At 51.8% G+C, this 20734-nt stretch overlaps 8 protein-coding genes across 8 annotated transcripts; 5 read left to right on the forward strand and 3 right to left on the reverse strand.

The window, feature by feature from the left end:
* Positions 1–621: 621 nt before the first annotated feature.
* Positions 622–1803, reverse strand: AUEXF2481DRAFT_1264 (uncharacterized protein; the record flags this gene model as incomplete). Its single annotated transcript, XM_013492463.1, has 2 exons — positions 622–633; positions 688–1803. The coding sequence occupies 2 exons, from the start codon at positions 1801–1803 to the stop codon at positions 622–624; spliced, it is 1128 nt and encodes a 375-aa protein (XP_013347917.1).
* Positions 1804–2697: 894 nt separating this feature from the next.
* AUEXF2481DRAFT_197432 (uncharacterized protein) lies at positions 2698–4888 on the forward strand. The gene is made up of 4 exons (XM_013493007.1): positions 2698–2866; positions 3069–3663; positions 3719–4147; positions 4200–4888. The coding sequence occupies exons 1-4, from the start codon at positions 2847–2849 to the stop codon at positions 4638–4640; spliced, it is 1485 nt and encodes a 494-aa protein (XP_013348461.1). The 5' UTR covers positions 2698–2846; the 3' UTR covers positions 4641–4888.
* A 247-nt stretch (positions 4889–5135) lies between these two features.
* AUEXF2481DRAFT_1266 (uncharacterized protein) lies at positions 5136–5931 on the forward strand (the record flags this gene model as incomplete). The annotated part of the gene is made up of 3 exons (XM_013492464.1): positions 5136–5239; positions 5301–5654; positions 5718–5931. The coding sequence occupies 3 exons, from the start codon at positions 5136–5138 to the stop codon at positions 5929–5931; spliced, it is 672 nt and encodes a 223-aa protein (XP_013347918.1).
* A 689-nt stretch (positions 5932–6620) lies between these two features.
* On the reverse strand, positions 6621–7474 carry AUEXF2481DRAFT_35722 (uncharacterized protein). The gene is made up of 2 exons (XM_013492728.1): positions 7395–7474; positions 6621–7340 (listed from the first exon to the last, which is right to left on the reverse strand). The coding sequence occupies exons 1-2, from the start codon at positions 7421–7423 to the stop codon at positions 6854–6856; spliced, it is 516 nt and encodes a 171-aa protein (XP_013348182.1). The 5' UTR covers positions 7424–7474; the 3' UTR covers positions 6621–6853.
* A 178-nt stretch (positions 7475–7652) lies between these two features.
* Positions 7653–9619, forward strand: AUEXF2481DRAFT_85356 (uncharacterized protein). The gene is made up of 3 exons (XM_013492875.1): positions 7653–8448; positions 8508–9228; positions 9284–9619. The coding sequence occupies exons 1-3, from the start codon at positions 7799–7801 to the stop codon at positions 9497–9499; spliced, it is 1587 nt and encodes a 528-aa protein (XP_013348329.1). The 5' UTR covers positions 7653–7798; the 3' UTR covers positions 9500–9619.
* A 1832-nt stretch (positions 9620–11451) lies between these two features.
* AUEXF2481DRAFT_197049 (uncharacterized protein) lies at positions 11452–15231 on the reverse strand. The gene is made up of 5 exons (XM_013493008.1): positions 14471–15231; positions 14224–14421; positions 13780–14170; positions 13140–13729; positions 11452–13088 (listed from the first exon to the last, which is right to left on the reverse strand). The coding sequence occupies exons 1-5, from the start codon at positions 15083–15085 to the stop codon at positions 11610–11612; spliced, it is 3273 nt and encodes a 1090-aa protein (XP_013348462.1). The 5' UTR covers positions 15086–15231; the 3' UTR covers positions 11452–11609.
* A 1000-nt stretch (positions 15232–16231) lies between these two features.
* AUEXF2481DRAFT_1270 (uncharacterized protein) lies at positions 16232–17109 on the forward strand (the record flags this gene model as incomplete). Its single annotated transcript, XM_013492465.1, has 2 exons — positions 16232–16603; positions 16660–17109. 2 exons carry the CDS (start codon positions 16232–16234, stop codon positions 17107–17109), a joined length of 822 nt encoding a protein of 273 aa, XP_013347919.1.
* Positions 17110–18253: 1144 nt separating this feature from the next.
* AUEXF2481DRAFT_25671 (uncharacterized protein) lies at positions 18254–20647 on the forward strand (the record flags this gene model as incomplete). Its single annotated transcript, XM_013492595.1, has 3 exons — positions 18254–18626; positions 18681–19315; positions 19391–20647. The coding sequence occupies 3 exons, from the start codon at positions 18254–18256 to the stop codon at positions 20645–20647; spliced, it is 2265 nt and encodes a 754-aa protein (XP_013348049.1).
* Positions 20648–20734: the final 87 nt, after the last annotated feature.

Genomic DNA, 20734 nt, shown 5'->3' on the forward strand with positions numbered 1-20734 from the left:
TGTCTCCGAGGAGTTTGGTTCTACTGCATGAACAATGAAACAGTGAAATCGATCAGAACAAAAGTCAGGCCCTCCTCAGATTTTCCGCGGGCGTGTCTGCGTTATCTTTGTTGGCGGCTCTAGCAGTGCCGGATTCAGTGCTGGACTTCGTTTATTATACTACCAAGCCCTGTGCTACAGATCTGGCTTGACGAGACAGCGGTTGAATTGAATAGTCGCGGCTAAACAGCATATCACGGTAAGTCGAAGATGACCCGGAAGGCTGGTAAAGTCAAAGCGATCATTTCTTCGGTGGACTGTTGCCCTGTCGCCCTGGCAGAATTCATACCAACGAATACTAGTCCATGACACTGTCTGGAACACAAACTGACGGCAGATTCTATAACGAAATCACGGCGAACGACTTACAGGCACGTCAGTGTCCACGACTGTGAGGCTCACACTCGTGGGTGTTGTAATATTATGGAGATATCACGGTACTGCAAGCGTCAGACGGGTTTCTCTTGGATCAGTTCATTGTTCGGAAAGATGCCACTCGCCGGTAGAAAGCACATCATGCAGACCCAAAACGCCCTCGCTAAAAATTATGTTTCAACGCAACAAGATGAGAGCGCGCCAGATTTATCCAAGCAGCTGCAGATATAAATCAGCAACGAATCTAGACAAGTTCGGGGGATTGTTACTAACCTTGAACTGACCACCGCCGGGGGCCTTGGTCTGCTTTTTCTGGATTCCAGCGCCGGTGTTCGCTCCGAGTGGACCCTTATCTTCCTTGACCTTGTCTTTGTTGTTCTTGTTCTTGTTATTCTTATTGTACTTGTTGTTGTTGTTGTTGTCCTTCTTGACGACGGTCTTGATCTCGGTCTCCGCGCGCTTGATCAGAACTGGATGACTGCCGATATATTTGCCCTGCATCTCTTTTGCGGCCTGGAAGAACTCATCGGTGTTGGCCAGACTGACAAAGCCAAAGCCCTTGCTCTTGGTAGTGCGCTTGTCACGGATGACACGAGCCTTTTGGACGGATGGATATTTGGCAAATGCTTTGAGCAAGGACTCGTCAGTCACCTCACCTGCGAGGTTACCAACGAACAAACGCGGATGGTCACCCCATTCGAGAAGGGTAGGATCTTCCCACTTCTGCCCACCTCCTTCGCGCAGCACGGTCTTCTGCTTGCCGGATGTATCGACAGGCGCCACAGGCCCGGCAGAGACAGTGGATGTAGAGGGCTGAGCTCTGTTGACACCGAGTGGGATGTTGTTTGCGTTGCCTACCGTTGCACCTTTGTTTGCTGCCTTTGAAGGATCGTCTTTGTTTGTGTACGCGCTCTGCCACTGCTGGATCTGCGCCTCAAGCTCGGGATCGTAGCTGCCATTACCATAGAGAGAGCCTTGGCCTGCTGCTGGAGGAGGTGCGAAGGGGTTCTTGATCTGAGGTGGGGTGTCGGCGTATTGCGGTTGCGCAGGATAAGCAGCAGCGCCAGGGTAGGACGCGCCGGCGTAGTATGATTGAGCGGCAGGTGCTGCTGGTGCCGAAGAGTATGTAGGAGGGTAGTATGACTGTGAAGCTGGAGCTGCCGAGTACTGAGCAGGATAGCTCATGTTTGTTGCAGCGTATGGTGCTGGGGCAGCAGAGACAGGCGCGGCAACATTGCGCGGCTTGAAACCACTGAAGGCGGCAACATTTCGTGCGGGCTGAGATACGGCGGACGGCGGAGGCCTGGCCGGAAGGTTTGCTGGAGGTTGCGGCGTGGAGCGAGCAGAGTTGGACTGGCTGGTGGAATGTCCTTGAGTTGGGTGCGACATGATGAACAAGGGTATGCCTACGTTGAAGTTTTTTTCTTCCTTGCCTCACAAATCGTGCACTAAGTTGCGTCGAACGTTGCTTTCGATCAGGTCGTTATGCGCGGAGCTATTCGATGCAAGCGAAGATGGCGGTATGTCTTAGCAAATCGAAGTACGAGTCTTGACAAAACTTCCGTGCTCTCCGGATAGGCAAGGCGTGCAAAGCGAGGAGATAGAAAATAAGTCCGGGGTCCCGGTCGGCTAGATCGAAACGCGCAAGACGCGAAGAAGCTGATGGAAGCCGAAGCACGATGTGCAAATGGTCCGTCGGAAAATTACCCGCGTAGAGTGGCTAGCTAGAGACCGAATCGCAGCGAGAAAGAGGCTGAACGGATACAGTGATGGTGGATGGGAATGTTGCCCCGTCGGCGTTTGATTTGGCAGTGACTACTCTCTCAGGCAGATGCTGTTTGAGAATGGCAGCTTCCTGCGACGAGACGGTGAGCACAGACGCAAGGCATTCGCGGGAAGTGACGTCTAGCGTAGTCCTGGGGGCAGGTTGAGCAAGAACGATCGGTAAACAGCCGTCATCGGCGTTCCATCGGGAAGGTACTCATCCAAATTGGCGTCGGCGTTGGTCGGTTGTGGGAAGGAGGGGGATATGGGCGAGCAAGAAGCGCGCCGAGACAGGCAGCTACCCATTTAGAAAAACCACCAGTGTCGAAAGATTGACAGAACTCACGAGTTCCTGCACAGCTGCATCAAACTCAGGCCTCACGCCGGAACACCAGATAGTAGGTACAAACTGTCGTTCGGGGCTGCTGCGGCATCGAGAGACGCTGACAGAGCATGTAATGTTTAGCACACTTTAGGGTCAATGCCACCTTGGCCCCTCCGCGTTAGTAACTCCGAAAGGTGTTGGGCTGCTTTTTCAACACCTCCGGCCGCATCGTCTCTCTCCCTCACACAAATCTCCACTGACACTGCGTCTTCTTTAAAAGCCTCAAGCCGCCCGGAGACTTCTTAGCCTCTCTTCCCAACTCAATCACTCCATCTCTACCACAATGTCTTCCGAAACTGCTGTGTAAGTCAACGTCCCCCAAGCATCTATCCCATCCTGCCCCACCATCCCACCAAAACATTTCTTCCGCTCCATTCCGTCAGCGGTATACAACAACATCATCATGTTGTTGCCACTCATCAATGCCATTCCAAGCAAAGCTCCATCAACGAGACAGCTTCACCAATTTTAGCTGTAGCTGTAGCTGACATGCCTTTTTCTGTAGCGGAGACTTCGGTCTCATCGGTCTGGCCGTCATGGGTCAGAACCTGATCCTCAACGCTGCCGACCACGGCTTCACTGTTGTTGCCTTCAACCGCACTGTCTCCAAGGTCGACCGTTTCCTCGAGAACGAGGCCAAGGGCAAGTCGATTGTTGGTGCTCACTCCATCAAGGAGTTCTGCTCCAAGCTCAAGAAGCCCCGCCGTATGATGATGCTCGTCATGGCCGGCAAGCCCGTCGACGACTTCATTGAGCTCCTGCTGAACGAGGGTGGCATCGAAGAGGGTGATATCATCATTGACGGTGGTAACTCTCACTACCCCGATACCAACCGCCGCACTCAGTACCTCGCCGCCAAGGGTATCCGCTTCGTCGGTACCGGTGTCTCCGGTGGTGAGGAGGGTGCCCGTTACGGTCCCTCGATCATGCCCGGTGGTAACGCCGAGGCCTGGCCTTACATCAAGGATGTCCTCCAGGGCATCTCCGCCAAGTCTGACGGCGAGGCCTGCTGCCAGTGGGTTGGTGACGAGGGTGCTGGTCACTACGTCAAGATGGTTCACAACGGTATCGAGTACGGTGACATGCAGCTCATTTGCGAGGTAAGACATGGATTTGAAGCCTGTGATATGTTTGCAACTTTCTGACTCTTTTCAGGCCTACGACATCATGAAGCGTGGTCTTGGTCTCTCCAACAAGGAGATGGGTGATATCTTCTCCCAGTGGAACAAGGGTGTCCTTGACTCCTTCCTTATCGAGATTACTCGTGACATTCTTTACTTCAACGACGAGGACGGTTCGCCTCTTCTCGAGAAGATCATGGACTCTGCTGGCCAGAAGGGTACCGGCAAGTGGACCGCCATCAACGCTCTTGACCTCGGCATGCCCGTCACCCTTATCGGCGAGTCTGTCTTCTCCCGCTGCCTGTCTTCCCTCAAGCAGGAGCGTGGCCGTGCCTCCAAGCTCCTCTCCGGCCCCACCCCCAACTTCACCGGTGACAAGCAGAAGTTCATCGACGACCTTGAGCAGGCCCTTTACGCCTCCAAGATTATCTCATACGCCCAGGGCTTCATGCTCATGCAGAACGTGAGTAAAAGATCACTTGGTGATAGAAAACAAAGCTAACACGTATCAACAGGCCGCCAAAGAGTACAAGTGGAAGCTCAACAAGCCCGAGATTGCCCTCATGTGGCGCGGTGGCTGCATCATCCGCTCCGTCTTCCTCAAGGACATCACCACTGCCTACCGCAACAACCCCGAGCTCGAGAACCTTCTCTTCGACGACTTCTTCAACAAGGCCATCCACAACGCACAGGAGGGCTGGAGAAACGTTGTCGCCAAGGGTGCCCTCTGGGGTCTTCCTACTCCCTGCTTCAGCACCGCCCTGTCCTTCTACGACGGTTACCGTGCCGAGAACCTCCCCGCCAACCTCCTCCAGGCCCAGCGTGACTACTTCGGTGCCCACACTTTCAAGATCAAGCCTGAGTTCGCCAACGAGAAGTACCCCGAGGGCAAGGACATCCACGTCAACTGGACCGGCCGCGGTGGTAACGTTTCGGCCTCTACCTACAACGCTTAAGCGAAGATACGATGAGACGAAGGAAGAAGAATGTCTGCTGCAGAGATACAGATGGGCCATACCAATAAAGGCACCGGTCTCTTGCTATGCGTAGTGCAATGAAAGATAACCCCAATAGTCATGAACAAGCAATTTCTTTTACAGTTAAAAATGATACACCCTTTCCTACGGAATTTCCTATTATCGAGCCAGTTATTACATGTGTTGGTGTCTCTGATGTGACACGAGCGTTGGGGCTGGCGATTGTGGCATGTCAGGCGTGAATGCGGGTGGGATGCTGGACTCTAGGTCTTCGACAAGGCAAGAGTGCAGGACGTTCCTTCCAACGCGGTGTCTCCTTCTCTTCTCCAGTCACTCTTTTGGCCGTTTAACTAATTGATTGTCAAAGTGCCGAAGCCAGTGACCTTGACGGCGCAAGTGAGATTAACGCCGGAGCGCAGTCGGTGACGAAACGTCCAACAACAGTGGGGTGTCTACCACCATTCACTTGACACCATGGCCGACGTCAAGCGCAACCCAGGCAAGGCCGGCGCTACACAGCCTGGTGCTTCGGAAGTGCAGGATATCAATGACACCATCACGTCTGCTATTGGCGCTCGGTAAGTCGCATGAAGCCCTCCTGCTTGTATAATCCGAATGCTAATCCGAGCCCAACCATAGTGTCAAACTCACGACCGTCGCGCCTCATTCACAAACCCTTCAAGGCACACTATACACTGTGTGTCCTGTTCGCAATGCTGTCGCCTTAAACACCGCTCCCGCTCCGCCAAACCCTTCTTCTACCCTGGCCAACCATCCTGGCAACTACCACATCATCCCTATCAGGCACATTCAGTCCTTCGAGCTCATCTCTCTCGATGCTGATGCGGCGAAACAGCCCGTCGGTACCATCGACATGAAGAAGTTGCGCGACCGCGAGGAGGCCGCGATTAGGAAATTGCAGGAGCAGGAAGCCAACAAGGGCAAGGGTGTCACTCGTGAAGCACAACAGATCTTTGATGCCTTGAAGCGACTGTACGTTCCCATCTCATTACACTCATACGCATAGGACACTGCTAACAGACTGCGATACGTCAGTCTTCCTACTCGCTGGCACGAGCAACAGATTGTCGTCAGTGATTCTGTGATTATTAGTCCGCCATACACTGCCAACGACTGCGAAGCTCCCAAGGGCAAGGACCAGGCCCTCGATAGAATTAGGATGATCTTGAACGGCGAGAGGGACAAAATTGCCAGACGCGCTGCTCAGGAAGGCACATCACCCGCTGGTAACCCAAGAAAGGGAGGTTGAGAAACACCTGCCCGGCCGTCAAGAGAATGAGACCATCAAGCATTACTACTTAGAGCATGTGAAGGAGACTATTTCGAAGATGATGCGAAGAGCATTGGTCTCGAGTGTGTTACGCAGGCAGACATACATGCCTATACCATACATCATCAAGGCGTAGAGCAACATATAGCCAAAAATGGTTACCTATATGGAAAAGCAAGCCCGTAAGACTGACTCACAAAATGCCTGACTCTGACCCTGTCTGCTCTCTGTCTTAATCTTCCTTACTGTAATGTTTCCTGGCTTGATGACCTTCCTGGCTTGATGACCTTCCTGGCTTGATGACCTTCCTGGCTTGATGACCTTCCTGGCTTGATGACCTTCCTGGCTTNTTCCTGGCTTGATGACCTTCCTGGCTTGATGACCTTCCTGGCTTGATGACCTTCCTGGCTTGATGACCTTCCTGGCTTGATGACCTTCCTGGCTTGATGACCTTCATCTCTCACGTCTTGACCGATTCATGTTTCGACAAGCAAGTACAAGAGCTGGTGCTCTAATGCAGTATTTCCCCTCCTCGTAAAATTCCGTTGCTCTGTATGTGCTTAGACGCAGTACTCCTTTCATGTCATCCTGATACTTGCTCCAAGATCATGTTCCTATTGCACCTTCCCCAACATTGATGGTCAATGCACAAATCATTTATGCTCCAGTTTATGCAGGCTTCAGTTACACCCCCTGAACACGAGAAAAAAGCGCCGAAACAAAAGGATCTTTGTCCCATCCTCAACGACCACGAACAAAAGCAAAGCATGCCTCCTAACGGAGTCGAACCGGTGACCTCGGCATTACTAGTGCCGCGCTCTACCAACTGAGCTAAAGAGGCTTTGTTGATGTTCGATGCCGTCAGCACCATGTCATACAGCTGCCGTCAAGTCAGACCAGTTTACTGCAAATCAGGCACAAAACCCTCCCCTTCCCTCCCTTGCACCACCATATCCTCTAAATCACACCCTTCCCTAGCAATCCTATAACACACACTATCCCTTACCCCCAACAGAGGACTCGTATAATCACCCTCCTGCACACCACCCCATCGTTTCCACCCACACCTCTGCAGAAGCTTTATACTCGCAACATTCTGCGTATCCACCAAAGCTTCTGCGAATTTCTGCTCCTCAGGCATAATAGCAAAGAGTGCAGGTACAAAGGCTAGAAGAGCTTCTGTAGCGTAACCTTTGCCAGAATAGAGGGGAGAAAACAAATACCCGATTTCGGGGTACGAGGGGCTGCCTAGGATGCCGATGAGGGGGCTTGAGGTGGCAGGGGTGGATGTTTTTAGGCAGACTGCGAAGTTGTAGATGGAGGGGCCCGAGATGCGTTCGGAGAGGTAGGTTGATGCTTGGTGGGGTTCTGTTAGAGGCGCTCGGGTGCTGCGGCTAATTAGAGAGGGAAAAAATAATAGATGATGGGGGAGATAGGTTTACGTGTGTTGCATCACAGCAGGGAGGGACATGAATTCATACAGCGCATCTGAGTCGGAAGGCTGCAGTTGGCGAAGAATCAGGCGCTCCGTGATGATCGGGTCTTGTGTTTGTGTTGCCATTTTAGCCGAAGTTTGGTATATAGATCCAAGGCGAATGAATGTTCCTCGGTGGAAGTTCTGTTTGCAGTTTGTGTTGGCCATTGACTTTATATATTTGTTCTTTGGTTGAGTCATACAATCAATGTCTGCGGGCTCACCCTGTCTCTTCACAGCACCCCTCAATTTCTCCCGCAACGTCTCTCGAGTCCCCTTCTCCTATCGATATATACATTTCATCAGCAAGCCCAAGTACTAATAACACCGAAGTTCCATGGCATCTCTGGGCTCGACAGAACATCTGCCTCTATGATCATGAGCGACAATGCCGTCTCCGCCTCGGCTAAAGGAGCCTCCTTCCTCATCCTCCTCCAGATCGGCTCCCGCGCTCTCACTTTCGCCTTGAATCAAATCCTCCTCCGTTTCCTGTCTCCAGAGCTTTTGGGCGTCAATGTACAGCTAGAGTTATATTGTATCTCCGTCCTCTACTTTTCTCGCGAAAGCATTCGTGTGGCTTTGCAAAGACGAGCAGATGGCACTCAAGCTGTTATTAATATGTCCTATCTCGCCATTGCTTGCGGAATACCCATCAGCTATGCACTCGCAGAACTCTACCTCCAGACTGAGGTACCTAAAGTGCCGTTTTTGGTGCACAGTTTACGGGTCTATGGAGTTGCTGCTATGGTGGAATTGTTTGCTGAGCCGAGCTTTGTGGCAGCGCAGCAGAAGATGCTGTATAAAGTGAGAGCGACTGCTGAAGCTGTTGCCACAGTGATGAAGACGTTTGTTACTGTTGGAATGGTGGTTTGGGCAAGTCGACAGCATACAGATCTCGGTGTGTTGCCTTTTGCGGTCGGGCAGTTGGCCTATGCTGGGTCACTGTTTGTGGTGTACACTGCGAGACTTGTCCTTGTAGCAAAGTCCGAGGGGTTCTCGTTACTTCTTCGCAGTATCAAGAGGTATGCTACCCCTTCAAGCTCTGGTTTTGACATGACAAGACTGACTTCCCCGCCACCAGTAAAACCGAAAAGTTCCTGTTCTCGCTGTTCTCGCAACCATTACTCAATCTCTCATTGAGTCTGACCATTCAATCCAGCATCAAATACGTGCTCACTCAAGGAGATTCTCTTCTCATCGCCTCTCTGGCTTCTCTCCAAGACCAAGGAGCCTACGCACTTTCCTCAAACTACGGTGGTTTAATCGCCCGCATGCTCTTCCAACCCATCGAAGAAGCCTCACGAAACCTCTTTGCCAAACTCTGCGCTCCCACTGCCACTAAGCCCCCAAGTCCGAAACAGCAACAAGACTCCATCACTGGCATAAAACAAGCAAATGCAACACTCACTTTGATCTTGAAAGCATACTCCCTCATCTCCCTGATTGCTTTTGCCGCCGGTCCCACAGTAGCGCCCGTCCTTCTCTCTCTGGTTGCAGGAAGTCGTTGGGCACATACCGGGGCTGGAGAAGTGTTGGCCTGTTATTGCTACTACATCCCTCTTCTCGCATTGAACGGCGTCTCTGAAGCCTTTGTGGCCGCTGTAGCGGATAACAAACAACTCTACACTCAATCCATCTGGATGGGCGGTTTCTTTGCCGCATTCGCCGGCTCTGCGTATTTGTTCCTCAGGGTCTTGGAAATGGGGGCAAAAGGATTGGTATGGGCTAATTGCGTGAATATGGGGTGTAGAATTTTGTTTAATTTGGCCTTTGTAAAAGAATTCTTTGCAAAGAGGGGAGAGGTATGTTTGCTTGCTATTGTGCATCTAGAAGCGCGTATAAGCTAATATGTTGCAGGCTTTCGAGGTCACAAAGATCTTGCCTTCGGGTTTCAGTATTGCGATTGCTGCTGTGGTACCTAGTATCTTTAAAGCCACTACTGGAGTCCTATCACGATATGGTGTAATCGGTGAGCTTGCTAGGATTGCTGCTATAAGTGGTGTATTTGTCATCGCATTAGCGATAGCAGAGCGTCGCTTTATCATGCACGTATATAGACAAATCAGACCATAAAAAGGTATATATAGAGACATGATGGGCTGGGAATCATGCTTTTATTTTGGGAAAGGCTAACTCACCTGATTGAATGCACAATCATCTTACACACCCTTGGTGCCCTTGAAAAAATGCACGAGTTTCTTCCAAGCTGCCTCGACCGCGAGACGAGTCTTGCTGCGACCCCTCTTCTTAGCCTCGTTGTAGCGCTCTAGGGCGCGAATTTGAGCGGCGGCAGTAGCAAATGTTTCGTCATCTGCAATTCTGGCAGCCGCGGCGGCACCAGCAGGGAGGGGGCGACCATTAGGTCCAGTACCGTTCACATGGGCCATGAAAGTAGCGTTGTCGGAGGTTGACATGTTTGGGTATAGAGTGACGGTGACCGGAGTGAGATCTTTAGGTAGGGGTAATGGAAGGCAGGGAAAAGGTTGTTCACGGTGGTGCATTTGATGTCGTCGATGAACAGGAGAGCGAAGGGGAGTTCGTGGTGGCCTCGTACGCGGAGGTGCAAGAGCCTGGTTCGCTTTGTCATCGTGGCTCGGCCACTGTATTGAGCGGTGCGGCTTGAGTGTGCGGCTTGGATGATGCTCTGCGTGTCGGCATCGTGTCGAGGACGTAACGATTAGCCGGGGAAAGACTTGTAATTAGCAACTTTCGAGGGGTCGAGGAGTCGTGGGTTCGGACAACCAGGAGTCATCGAGGAGTCGGGGGTCCGAATAGTCTGAAGTCATCGAGGAGTCGAGGGGCAAAGCAAAGAGCAAACACTTGTCGAGGATAGAGCTAGGCAACAGTCGAGGAAACGATTAGGTCAAGGTCACAGAGAAGGGCAAGCAATTATCGAGGACAGAGTCGGGCCGTAGTTGTAGACTAGGACGGCTGCCCATCGAGGAGAGGATTAGATAGTGGTTATAGAGAAGGATAGGTGACTATCGACGTGGACGACGGGCAACCATCGAGAAGAACAGCAGGTCTTCGTCGAGTGGACAATTTTACGCAGGGATCATAAAGCAGAACAAGCAGCCGTTAAGGAGCACAACAGGTGATCATCGAGGAGGACAACCGGCAGCCATCAAGCACAGGATTAAGCAGTGGTCAAGGAAAGGGACAGAACTTGTCGAGGAAAACAACCGGCAACCACCGAGGAGAACGACGGGTAACCATCAAGTGCAGAATTAAGTAGTGGTTGAGCAAAGAATTGAACATCCATTGAGGAGAACAATGGGCAGCCATCGAGCAGGGACCCGAGCGGTTGTTCGGAAGAAGAATGACGGGTAATCTTCGTGGAGAACAACGGATAACCATCGAGCTAAGGGTAGAGCTATTGTCGAGGAGCGATCGAGCAGTCATCGAGCAGAGGGTCAAGCAAATAGAAACTGTCGAGGATGGATTTGAGCAACCAGCAAACGTCGAGGGGTCGAATAATTCAGCAATGGAGAGGCAAACATCGAAGAGAGAGAGAGTCGAGTCATCGCAGAGCAAAAGACCAAGCAACTAGCAACTGTCGATGCAAGAGTCGAGAGAAGTGGCAGGTTACCGTCGAGAACGATATAACAACGTCGAACAGAGAACCGTGAAATAGGAGGTCGGATCATCGAGGCTAGGATGGAAGCGGTCTCTTTACAGTGGCTGGTCAAGGGTTCATATACTAGCCAGTTTCTGTTTATTATACTCCTCCCTTGTGACCGACTTCGGCACTTTAGTGTAGTTGTCAAAGATCCTGCCAGCAGAAATGCCGAGGGGACTCGTTCAACATGGCAGAGTCACTTGGGAGGGAGTGGGTTCAATCCTCCGACTCGACAAGTTCTTTACTAACTGGACCTGGCCTCGGCAGACGAACTGGGCCGATTGAACCTGAATTTCGGACGCGCCAACTCAAAGAGCAAAATCGGCCAACCGGCTGGTTTCGTCTCTCTACCTAGACCGGCGGGTAGAATTCTGTTTTGCCAAATTGTCGTAGGGATTGTGCTTGTCGTGTTGTGACCTCCAGCATAAGAGATTGGTGAAACATGGCGGAAGGACTCTTCACCAGAATATTGAACAGCGGACTGCGATGGTTCAATCAGACGCAAACAGGCATGATTGATCAAGAAAATGATGGAGGAATATTCTCAGCGTGCTTGCGATTTTTCTAGTCACTGTATAACCAGTCCGGCTCAGCATCGTCATCTTCCGGATCATGTGATAACAACGAACCATGATCGTCTTCATCGCCTTCGTCTTGCTTATGAGCAGCGCCTGTTGGGTCTTCTGTCGGCAGAGCTATGGTCCCTAGCTCCATCTCGTCGGGATCAAAGGAGTCTTCTGCTTTATCAGGGTCGAAGATGTCTTCGCCCCGCTTCTCCGTGACGAGTCCTGCATCATGATCTTCGGTGACCGTTCGCGAACTTTCTTCTGCTTCGGGCAAGAGACCTCCTCCTGAATCATTCTTGTCGACTTCAGGCATGAAACCGCCGCCCAACTCGATTGCGGCATGGTCTTGTTGTGATATGAGGTCGCCTCCAGAGTAATTTGCACTCTCATTCTCTGTAGGCTCAGCCATGAAACCGCCGCCAAACTCGTGAGCCGACTCGGTGTCAACATCGTCGACCATGAAACCACCGCCTGTCTCATCAACTTCTTCATTATCATTGTGCTCAGTCATGAACCCACCGCCAAGATCGGCTGCATCAACCTCTGGCAGGGGATAGCCATCCTTGTGTAAACTTTCGTCAGTCTCATCTGGCATGAAGCCACCACCGTTTCCGGCGTCAGGATTGTAGTGCTCGTCATCAGAAACAGGCGGACTCTCACTCAGCATACGACGACGTCTTACAGGTGGCTTTCGGGGCGACGGGATATATCCTTCCTCGCTCGACTCGTCACTCTCAGGATCGCCCTCGACAATCACCTTTCTCTGTCTCCTGACTCGTGGTGCCCTTTCAGCAATATCGCTACCACGTTGAGATTCTGGAGACTCAAACGCACTGTAACGATGAGCAGTCGGTGCAGTGATCTCACCTGCGTCAGGGAAGAAACCGCCAGCCTCGATTGGTTCATCTGGCACCTTTTCTGCTTCGTCCATCTTCGCTCTGATTGCCTCCGGCTTGACGGGTTTAGGCCCGGTGGTAGTGTACTCGCTGAGTCTTTCCTTGATCCGTAGGCCGGCCAAGAAACGTCGCCAGAGCTTCAAGCACTCCAAGCTGTACAGTCGCGCTTCTTCGTTCTCCTGTTCGTGTTGGAAGCCTTCGATGACAGCCTCGACGGCCTCACGGTACTCTTCCGCGACAACTACACCAGATGTGATGGCCGTGCCATGGCGTCCTTTGAACTGAAATCCGGTGACAGCGTCGGCATAGTCAATGCCGAGAAGTCGAGCCGCGTTCTTTGCCGATGCGTGTCGGACATGAGTACCACCAGGAGGGACCATGGATGGGACGTAGATGTCAAGATTACCAAAAGCATTCTTCGGTATCCTGCCGTACACTACAGGAGGAGGTACGTACAACAACGTTTGGTTGAAGGCATAGAGAGCGGTGGCAGGCGGCTCGTCTATATCGGCATCTTCCAAGTCCTGAGCTCGGCCCTTTGGTAATCTTGCAGGCACATGCTTGAGTGGATGCTCGTTCGGCTGGAAGACAACGTCGGTCAGAAGATTATAGGAAAGACTTGGATGACATACCTTGATTTCTCGGCCAAATCTGTACCACTTGTCGGCACTGCGCACAATGTGCACATCACTACGACGATAAACAGGTTCAAGAGCGCCTTTCCCGACGGTGACTTTGCCGCTTGGCCTTTTTGGCCAGATCACCTCGTGTCGTTTGAGATGTCGCTCCAAAGCATAGTAGGGATGATCCTTGAAGTCTTGCACATTGTTTGGCAGCCCCTCGGAGGCATCTTTCTTTGCAAGCTCGGCATCTTCAACCTGATCACGGTCGCGATACGAAGTTCTTCGGAAGACCTTCAGCGCCTTACGCCACCACTCTTCTCCTCTTTCTGTAAACTCCACTCTCAACTTTCGAGTTTTAGCGTTGTAGGCTTTGGTGTAGCGGCGAGTCACATCTCTTGCAGTACCGTTATCCTCGAATGCCACAACATAAGTCATTGAATTTGCCTCGTAGGAGGCAGGCGGTTCCAGTTTGCTAGGTTTTGCGACTGTGCCTGTGACGGTGGCATCAACAGGTACCCATTTCTGATAGGCTGCATTGAAGGCTTCTACCCAATAAACCGGGTAGTCAAGCGGTCGAACAGGTCGCTTCTTCCTCTTGACTGATACGATGTTAGTGAAAGGTGTTTCCCAAGACTGCTGAGACCATTACCTGGAGTTCTCTGACCGGGAGCCGATGGACCTGCGTTTAAGTTTGGATTCCCTAGTCGTCGAATGCGGCCGGGTGCGATGATCCTACGTCGAGAAGAGCTCGAACCTTCAGAGGCAGAGCCCGCAGAAGTCTCTCCTGCACTTGTGTTGTCTTTGTCACTTTCTGCATGGACAGTCGGTTTACTTTTCAGTGGAGTGGCCGATTTAGTCGCAGACGTCCCGAACGGCAGAGGCTGTAGTGAGCAGACCAGGCGAGCTTCTACACCAACGCATCTCAGAAGAGCACAGAAAAGCTGGTTTCCAACATCTTGGGAGCCAGAAAGGATCGAAGCCGCCTTGACAAAGTTGTGCTTTTCGACAGGCGGCATCTCATCCTGGATCGTCCGAATTTGCTAGATGTCATCAGTATGCTGCGAACATTTCGACTTGATTGTCTTTTGAATACCTCTTTAAGACCGTCAGGTTTATCGGTCCAGTTGGGTCGTCGTAAGCCAGATGCTGTGACGTCAAACTTGTGTCTCCAAACAAAGACGGCCTTTTGCAATCCAGTCAAGAACTGCTCCGATTGTCCGAATTGAATGAGTGATTGATCAGGATTCAGCAGTGACACAATGTCAGGCATGAGCAATGTTTTCAGCTCATTCTAAGGACAGTCAGTATGATGGAGTGAACGCGAAAGAGATTGACAAGACCTGGACTTCCGGCATATTACACCAAGCATTGCGAACATGCACGTGAAAAAGCAGAAACAGCAGGTGAGCCTCATGAGCTTCTAGTCGGAGCAGCTTCTCTGCAGTAGTGGCAGGCTTCCGTTTGGCTACCGTCCTCTTCTGTGCTTGCTTGGTGCTGATTTCCAGTGATATGTCTCCGAATTCATCGTCTTTCGGTAATTCGGAGCTTTTGGGCTCTACATGATCCAGACCTACTTGCTCCCAGTCCATGTCATCGTCCTCGGACTCATCAGAATCGATGATGGTTTGTTGCGGTCTAGACGAAGCTTCATCTTCAGAAGCGTGAACCTGGAAGATATGTTTCTCGGTCTCAGAGCTCTGATTTTGTTTCGTAGAAGGACCATCTGATGTTTTGGTCGCTTGAGTTTGTGCCTGTCGGCCTAGCCTAGGTTTCTTGAGAGGTCTCTCAATAGCTTCCGGAATAGAGGCCTCAGATATCAGACTACGATATACATCGCGGTCATCATCGGGAGCTGGAGCATTGCGTTTTGATCTGGTCCTGGCGGCACTGTGAACTGCGGCGATCCTATCCTGGGCTCTGGTTTGCGCTTTGCTTTGCGCCGCAGACGGGGCCATTGCGCCAAGTACGAGTGTTGTATAAGCGTAGCCAATGGACCGGCTCCAAATTGAATAGCATTTCAGAGTAGCTACCAACCTTCCAAGCAGACTCACGGACCGTCACACTGTGAGTGAGCACAAAGTATTTTTATCCAATTATTCAGTCATGGAACGGTATGCGAACGCTGAAAGCCAAAGTGAGAAGAAGGCGCATTATTTCACGCTCGGCATGACGTAGCGAATCACTAAGTGCAACGCGTTGGCTACACGCTCAACCTGAGTTCATCGAGACCCTTTGCAACCTTCCCCGTGCAGTCACCGCGACTCGCGCCCGGAAACATGTGCCTTTCGCATCTGCAGGGCATGTATCAGGTGTACGTCTCCCTCGGCCATTCTTGATCGATTGAGAGGGGCCCCTCCCAGGAATCAGAATGGGAATCACGACAGCGCCGATCGAAATCGCGTTGAACGGAGTCGGACCCTTTCAAGATCCGACTCAATCTAATCTGTGCTATCAAACCAATCGGGGGTTCGCGTGCCAAACGTGTCTGACACGAGTGGACTAAGGTAGACATCAGAGCTATACACCTTAGGGAGCCTGCGACTCAAAGGAGAGCAAGCGCAACAGCGTCTACGATCTCCCCGAGGACTACGGCAACACGCTCATCTTGTTGCCTTTGATGGGGCAGGGCTTCAAAGGAAACGGCGGACGGACGGTCTCACTCATCCAAAGATCGAGGACGTCAATTAAGCTTGTGAGAAGCACAGGCCGCGTGCTTCCAACAAAAAACGGCCTAAGCAAAGCCACCAGTGTGAACAAAGACACCCAGCAAGAAATGGTTGGCTCTCGATGACTAATGATAGCCGATTGCTACGATGCGATCCATGACGGGCGTACTAGTGTGTCCAAGGAGCAGATCGAATTGATAGAGGACCTAGACGCTGGGGTAACGATGGAATGTTATCCGTACGCATCCCGCAGTCCTTCCTGGCATTCACATGAAAGGTACTGCCTGGCGATACATACAAGTAGTCTTCGTCAACACTCTAGGCCCCGACACCTTTACACCTTTTCAATCGCAGCATACCCCGCCCACACCTACCTTACTATCTCCTTCCCACACGACAAGGATATCTAGAAGTCTTTCTGTCGCACTCAACAAGATGCACTCCTCATCCTCTCCCAGGCCCTGCAAGCGCCAACGTACCATGGTCACTCCTCCATTGACTATCCACGACCCAGAGTCAAACTCTATCCTCGACCGTGCTACACGAGTTCTGTCAATCGAAGCCACTGCACTTTCTCACGTCACCAGGTTGTACCAGACTGATCCCCATGCCAGAGAGGGACTCCTTGGGGCGGTTGAGTGTATCACCAAGTCACAATCTGTCGGCGGAAAGGTCATCGTTTGTGGCGTAGGCAAGAGTGGCCTTGTCGGCCGAAAGACTGTCGCGACGCTGAAGAGTCTGAGCATCGCAGCCAGTTTCATGCATGCTGCCGAGGCCGCACATGGTGACCTTGGTGATATCCGAGAGGTATGTGCATTGCTTGTGGTTGAGATTCTGCTCCAGATGCTAACAAGTTCTTTCAGCACGACGTCTTGTTCTTCATCTCATACAGCGGCAAGACGCCTGAGCTGCTCAACCTCCTTCCCCATCTACCTCGTCAGCTTCAGATTGTTGCCTTGACTTCACAATCGAAGGCATCCGAATGTCCACTATTGAAAGAGCACGAGAATGGCGTACTGCTCCCAGCACCCTTGTTCGAGTCGGAAGAGGTTTCATTTGGTGTGTCGGCGCCGACAACATCCACAACTGTTCAGATCGCCATCGGCGACATGCTGGCGCTCACTGTGGCAGACCAGCTGCACGAAAACAAGGGCAAGACTTTCAAGAAGAACCACCCTGGAGGTGCCATCGGAGCTGTGACCAGAGAGTCGGCAAAGACCATCGCCGACGCTTGTCACCAGCCGGTCACTCCCTCTGAGGTCACTCCTCTCGAGCTACCTTCTCCGAGTCTCTCAGCGCAGAGCGATCTCTGAGGGCGCATCTTTGTGCCAGTAGGCAATACCTCAGCACCACACACCTTCAACCCGTCTTCCTCCAAGGACACGATTCGCTGCGATGAGGTGATGGATCCGATGCTGGTCATCAGATCTGCATCCTCGGCATAACTCCACGGATGTTAATTGTCGAAGTCACAAGTGTGCGACAGGACATTGTCCGTTCCCACGACCGCACAAGCCTTTCTAGCGCCCAGGCGCTCACTCTCCTTGGCCCAGGACTTGAAACAAGTCCTACACTCCACTCTGTTGTTGGCGTCAGGTTTTCCGATCGCAAGACGCTGTATCGCACAGCAGACCTTGCCTGTTCCCATCTCCTGTTTCTTAGTTTGGTTTGCGTTCGAGATGATTCAGAGCGGTTGAGATAGACCCCTAGTCACTGTTGGAGGACCAGAGTAGTCATAACACCACGGTAGAACTTTTGGTGTAAGAAGTAGGAAAGTGCTCTAGGTCGCACCAGCAGGAATCAAACACTTGAGCGGCCAAAGAGGCTGTTCCACCGCCCAGAGAAATCTCACGAGCAATTTGCTGTCGCAAAGACCTTGACCAGATGTCATCTTCTACCTTCTTGCAAGCGAGCAAGACATGATGCATGTACTCCCGCCTCAAGGGTGTTGGCGTCCCAGGTTCCTCCTGCATCGGGCAACGACGCCGGCTGATCAGTCGGACGATTGGCCGTGCGAAGCCTCGACACCCGCCTTCCTACTCTCAAAACTTGTTCTGTGACGACATCTTACACCATGCTTGGCTGCGGAACAGGCATTTCGTAGTACCACACCTCCTACCTTTGCTTGATGCGTCAACGTCACAAATGCGGGTGCTTTCTATCTATTTTCCGCGTCGGTAGCGATGCACGCAGCAAATCGGTCCTGGGCCTTGTATCTGGTTTATATTGCTTTGTACCTGTAGCGGTATATCGATGGCTGCTGTGACGTGTGATCTTCACCTGTCATGCGTTGTTATTACTGGAAGAATCAACTTCCTCATCTTGCGCTCCTAATTTGCATGATCTGAACCTGGATTACGACATACTGCCATTAGTCTCGCTAGCGTAGGTCGTCTTTCCGACGATACAACTACTCATAGACCTTTAGCCTCAGCTGGCCATCTGCTTCTCACGAACATGCGACCGGAGCCAAATAACAAGGAACTCAACAACACAGAAAGAGATGGATCACAACAAACTCCCACGATAATGGATATTGAGAGCGCAAGCCATCGACATCTTCTCAAGTTGGGTCTGGTCGCTATCGTGGTTGCAGCCACTTTACCATTCATACAACGACCAAGTCAAATCAAGAGCGATGCCGCACCCAGCATTGGCGTCGACAGTCGAGCTGTACCGCGTGAGAGGACAATGGTTCTCGAGACAAGAGCAGACAGCCCTACCGACGTATGTACACGCTGGTCACACCAATCTGCTGTGATCAATGGAACACTTTACGTATTCGGAGGTCAAGCTACGACTGAACCAGGGCAGACTGGAAACAAATGGAGTAAGGCTAGCGTCCAGTCATTCATCTAGAGCGGATACTAATGTCGAATCACAGACAACGACTTCCTGTCGATGGATCTTACCAAAAGCTGGCAGATCTCTACACCTTCGTTGATAGGCCTGCCCCAACCATCTGGTCCTCCTAGCGTGTCGAATGGCTTTCTGTGGAACTCCCACGAGTCTGTCTTCTTATATGGTGGAGAGTTTTCGGACAGCCCAGTCGACCCGCCTACGGCCTTTTCACTATGGGAATACAACGCAATGTCATCCGAATGGATCGAGCATACTAATTCGACAACTTCATCTGGCACCAATGCCCAGTCTGGTGACCAGTCGGTTCAACGTGCTGCAGAAGGCGCTGGCGCCTCGGTTCCAGGCCTAGGGCGTGGGTTCTACTTTGGTGGACATGAAGACACACATACCACTGAAGGGTGGTCAAATCAAGTGGCGCGAATCTACATCAAATCGCTGATAGAATTCACCTTTCCTGGATATCAGAACAGTCAAGTGACCTCTCTCTCGGACAAAAAAGCTGCAGGCAGCGATGGCGCTTGGCGCAATGTCACCGACGGAGGTGCCCAGGATAGCGCAGGGTTTCCTGAGCGCGCAGATGGGCTGCTCGTCTACATACCTGGTTTTGGTGATCAAGGCATCCTTCTCGGTCTCGCCGGCGGAACCGAGGACACATTTGTAAGTCAAACCTGTAGCTTCGACATCTCGAGGTGCGTGATCAAAACAAATTGAACTTCCGGCTGACAATAACAGACACAAATGAATGTCATCGATGTGTATGATATTGCTACCTCGACTTGGTACAAGCAAGCAACAAGCGGGCCTACACCTAAATTCCGAGTCAACCCATGCGCTGCAGTTGCGGCTGCATCGGATGGCAGTTCCTATCAAGTCCACATGTTCGGTGGCCAAAATCTCATTCCTGCAGGCAATCAGACACAGTATGACGACCTCTGGATTCTGACCGTCCCTTCTTTTACGTGGATACAAGTTGACCAGGATAACCAACCGGTGCCGCCTGCAAGAGTAGGACACTCGTGCAACATGTGGGATGGACAGATGGTGGTTGTTGGCGGCTACGTCGGTGATCAACTCAGCTGCGACAGCCCTGGCATCTACGTACTCAACGCTTCTAGCTTACAATGGGCAACTGGATTTACTGCTCTGAGTAGAGATACAGACTTGGGCTCTTCGGACACGACCGCAGCACCAGGTTCTGAATCTAACTCGAGGAACTGGGTATCGAATGCCAAAAGTAATCCTTTTAATCAACAGCCGGCCCAGCTCGCCAATAGCAGTAGCCCAGGTGGTCTCGAAGGCTCTTATGGCTATCGAGTTCCTGACGTTGTCATCTCAGTCATTGGCGGAAATGCTCGAGGTGGCGCAACTGCGACTGCACCTGTACAAGCAGCCGAGAGCGGTCCTCTAAAGACAGGCGGCCCAATAATCTATAGCACCGTGACTTCAAGCTCGACTGCCACAGCTACGAACACCTCTGGCGGAAACTCCAATTCAGGGTCTGGGAACAACAACAACAGCAGCGGCCCCAATATCGCCGCCATCGTCGCTGGTGTAATCGCAGGCGTCCTCTTCATCATTGTCTGCTACCTCGCCTTCTGCGCTTGGCTTTACCGTAAACGCCTCCAACTCTACAAACGCCACGTCGAAATGTCACAGCAAGCGGCCCTCAACGAGAAGAATCGTCCCACCATCCCTGGTCTCGTGCCCACTGGGGCGGGCTCCTCAAGTGGCGGCTCCAACGATTGTCGTATCTGGACCTCTAGCGAAAATACCAGTGGCAGAGGAATTTCGAAGCCTGACAATGATTGGGGGTATACTGAGGCTAACAGAACCGATACTGCTGGTCAGAATAGTGTGGATGGCTATCTTTTGGGTAGGAGTAGTGATGATAGTGGTGCGCCTGAGGACTTGCTGGCGGGCAATACGCCGTCGTTCTGGGGTACTGTGTTGGCTCCCCGACGCAGTTTGCGTGTTGTGAATCGGGATTAAGGGGGTACTGTTTCTGAGCCGTGCTTGCATGAGTTGATCTTTATATATGAGGTGGGTTCTTAATGTATGCCTAGAAGTTATTGATTG

The sequence above is a fragment of the Aureobasidium subglaciale genome (assembly GCF_000721755.1).
Source record: "Aureobasidium subglaciale EXF-2481 unplaced genomic scaffold scaffold_1, whole genome shotgun sequence".
Classification (NCBI taxonomy): Eukaryota; Fungi; Ascomycota; class Dothideomycetes; order Dothideales; family Saccotheciaceae; genus Aureobasidium; species Aureobasidium subglaciale.

Excerpts from the sequence above, each read along its gene's own strand:
- AUEXF2481DRAFT_85356 (XM_013492875.1), top strand. The coding sequence starts at position 7,799 with ATGATCATGAGCGACAATGCCGTCTCCGCCTCGGCTAAAGGAGCCTCC. Across the intron at positions 8,449-8,507 it reads CTTCTTCGCAGTATCAAGAG|TAAAACCGAAAAGTTCCTGT; the intron begins GTATGCTACCCC and ends CCCCGCCACCAG. Across the intron at positions 9,229-9,283 it reads TCTTTGCAAAGAGGGGAGAG|GCTTTCGAGGTCACAAAGAT; the intron begins GTATGTTTGCTT and ends AATATGTTGCAG.
- AUEXF2481DRAFT_197432 (XM_013493007.1), top strand. The coding sequence starts at position 2,847 with ATGTCTTCCGAAACTGCTGT. Across the intron at positions 2,867-3,068 it reads ATGTCTTCCGAAACTGCTGT|CGGAGACTTCGGTCTCATCG; the intron begins GTAAGTCAACGT and ends CTTTTTCTGTAG. Across the intron at positions 4,148-4,199 it reads GCTTCATGCTCATGCAGAAC|GCCGCCAAAGAGTACAAGTG; the intron begins GTGAGTAAAAGA and ends ACGTATCAACAG.
- AUEXF2481DRAFT_197049 (XM_013493008.1), bottom strand. The coding sequence starts at position 15,085 with ATGGCCCCGTCTGCGGCGCAAAGCAAAGCGCAAACCAGAGCCCAGGAT. Across the intron at positions 14,171-14,223 it reads AACCTGACGGTCTTAAAGAG|CAAATTCGGACGATCCAGGA; the intron begins GTATTCAAAAGA and ends GATGACATCTAG. Across the intron at positions 13,089-13,139 it reads GATTTGGCCGAGAAATCAAG|CCGAACGAGCATCCACTCAA; the intron begins GTATGTCATCCA and ends GTTGTCTTCCAG.
- AUEXF2481DRAFT_35722 (XM_013492728.1), bottom strand. The coding sequence starts at position 7,423 with ATGTCCCTCCCTGCTGTGATGCAACACAC. Across the intron at positions 7,341-7,394 it reads CCTGCTGTGATGCAACACAC|CACCCGAGCGCCTCTAACAG; the intron begins GTAAACCTATCT and ends AATTAGCCGCAG.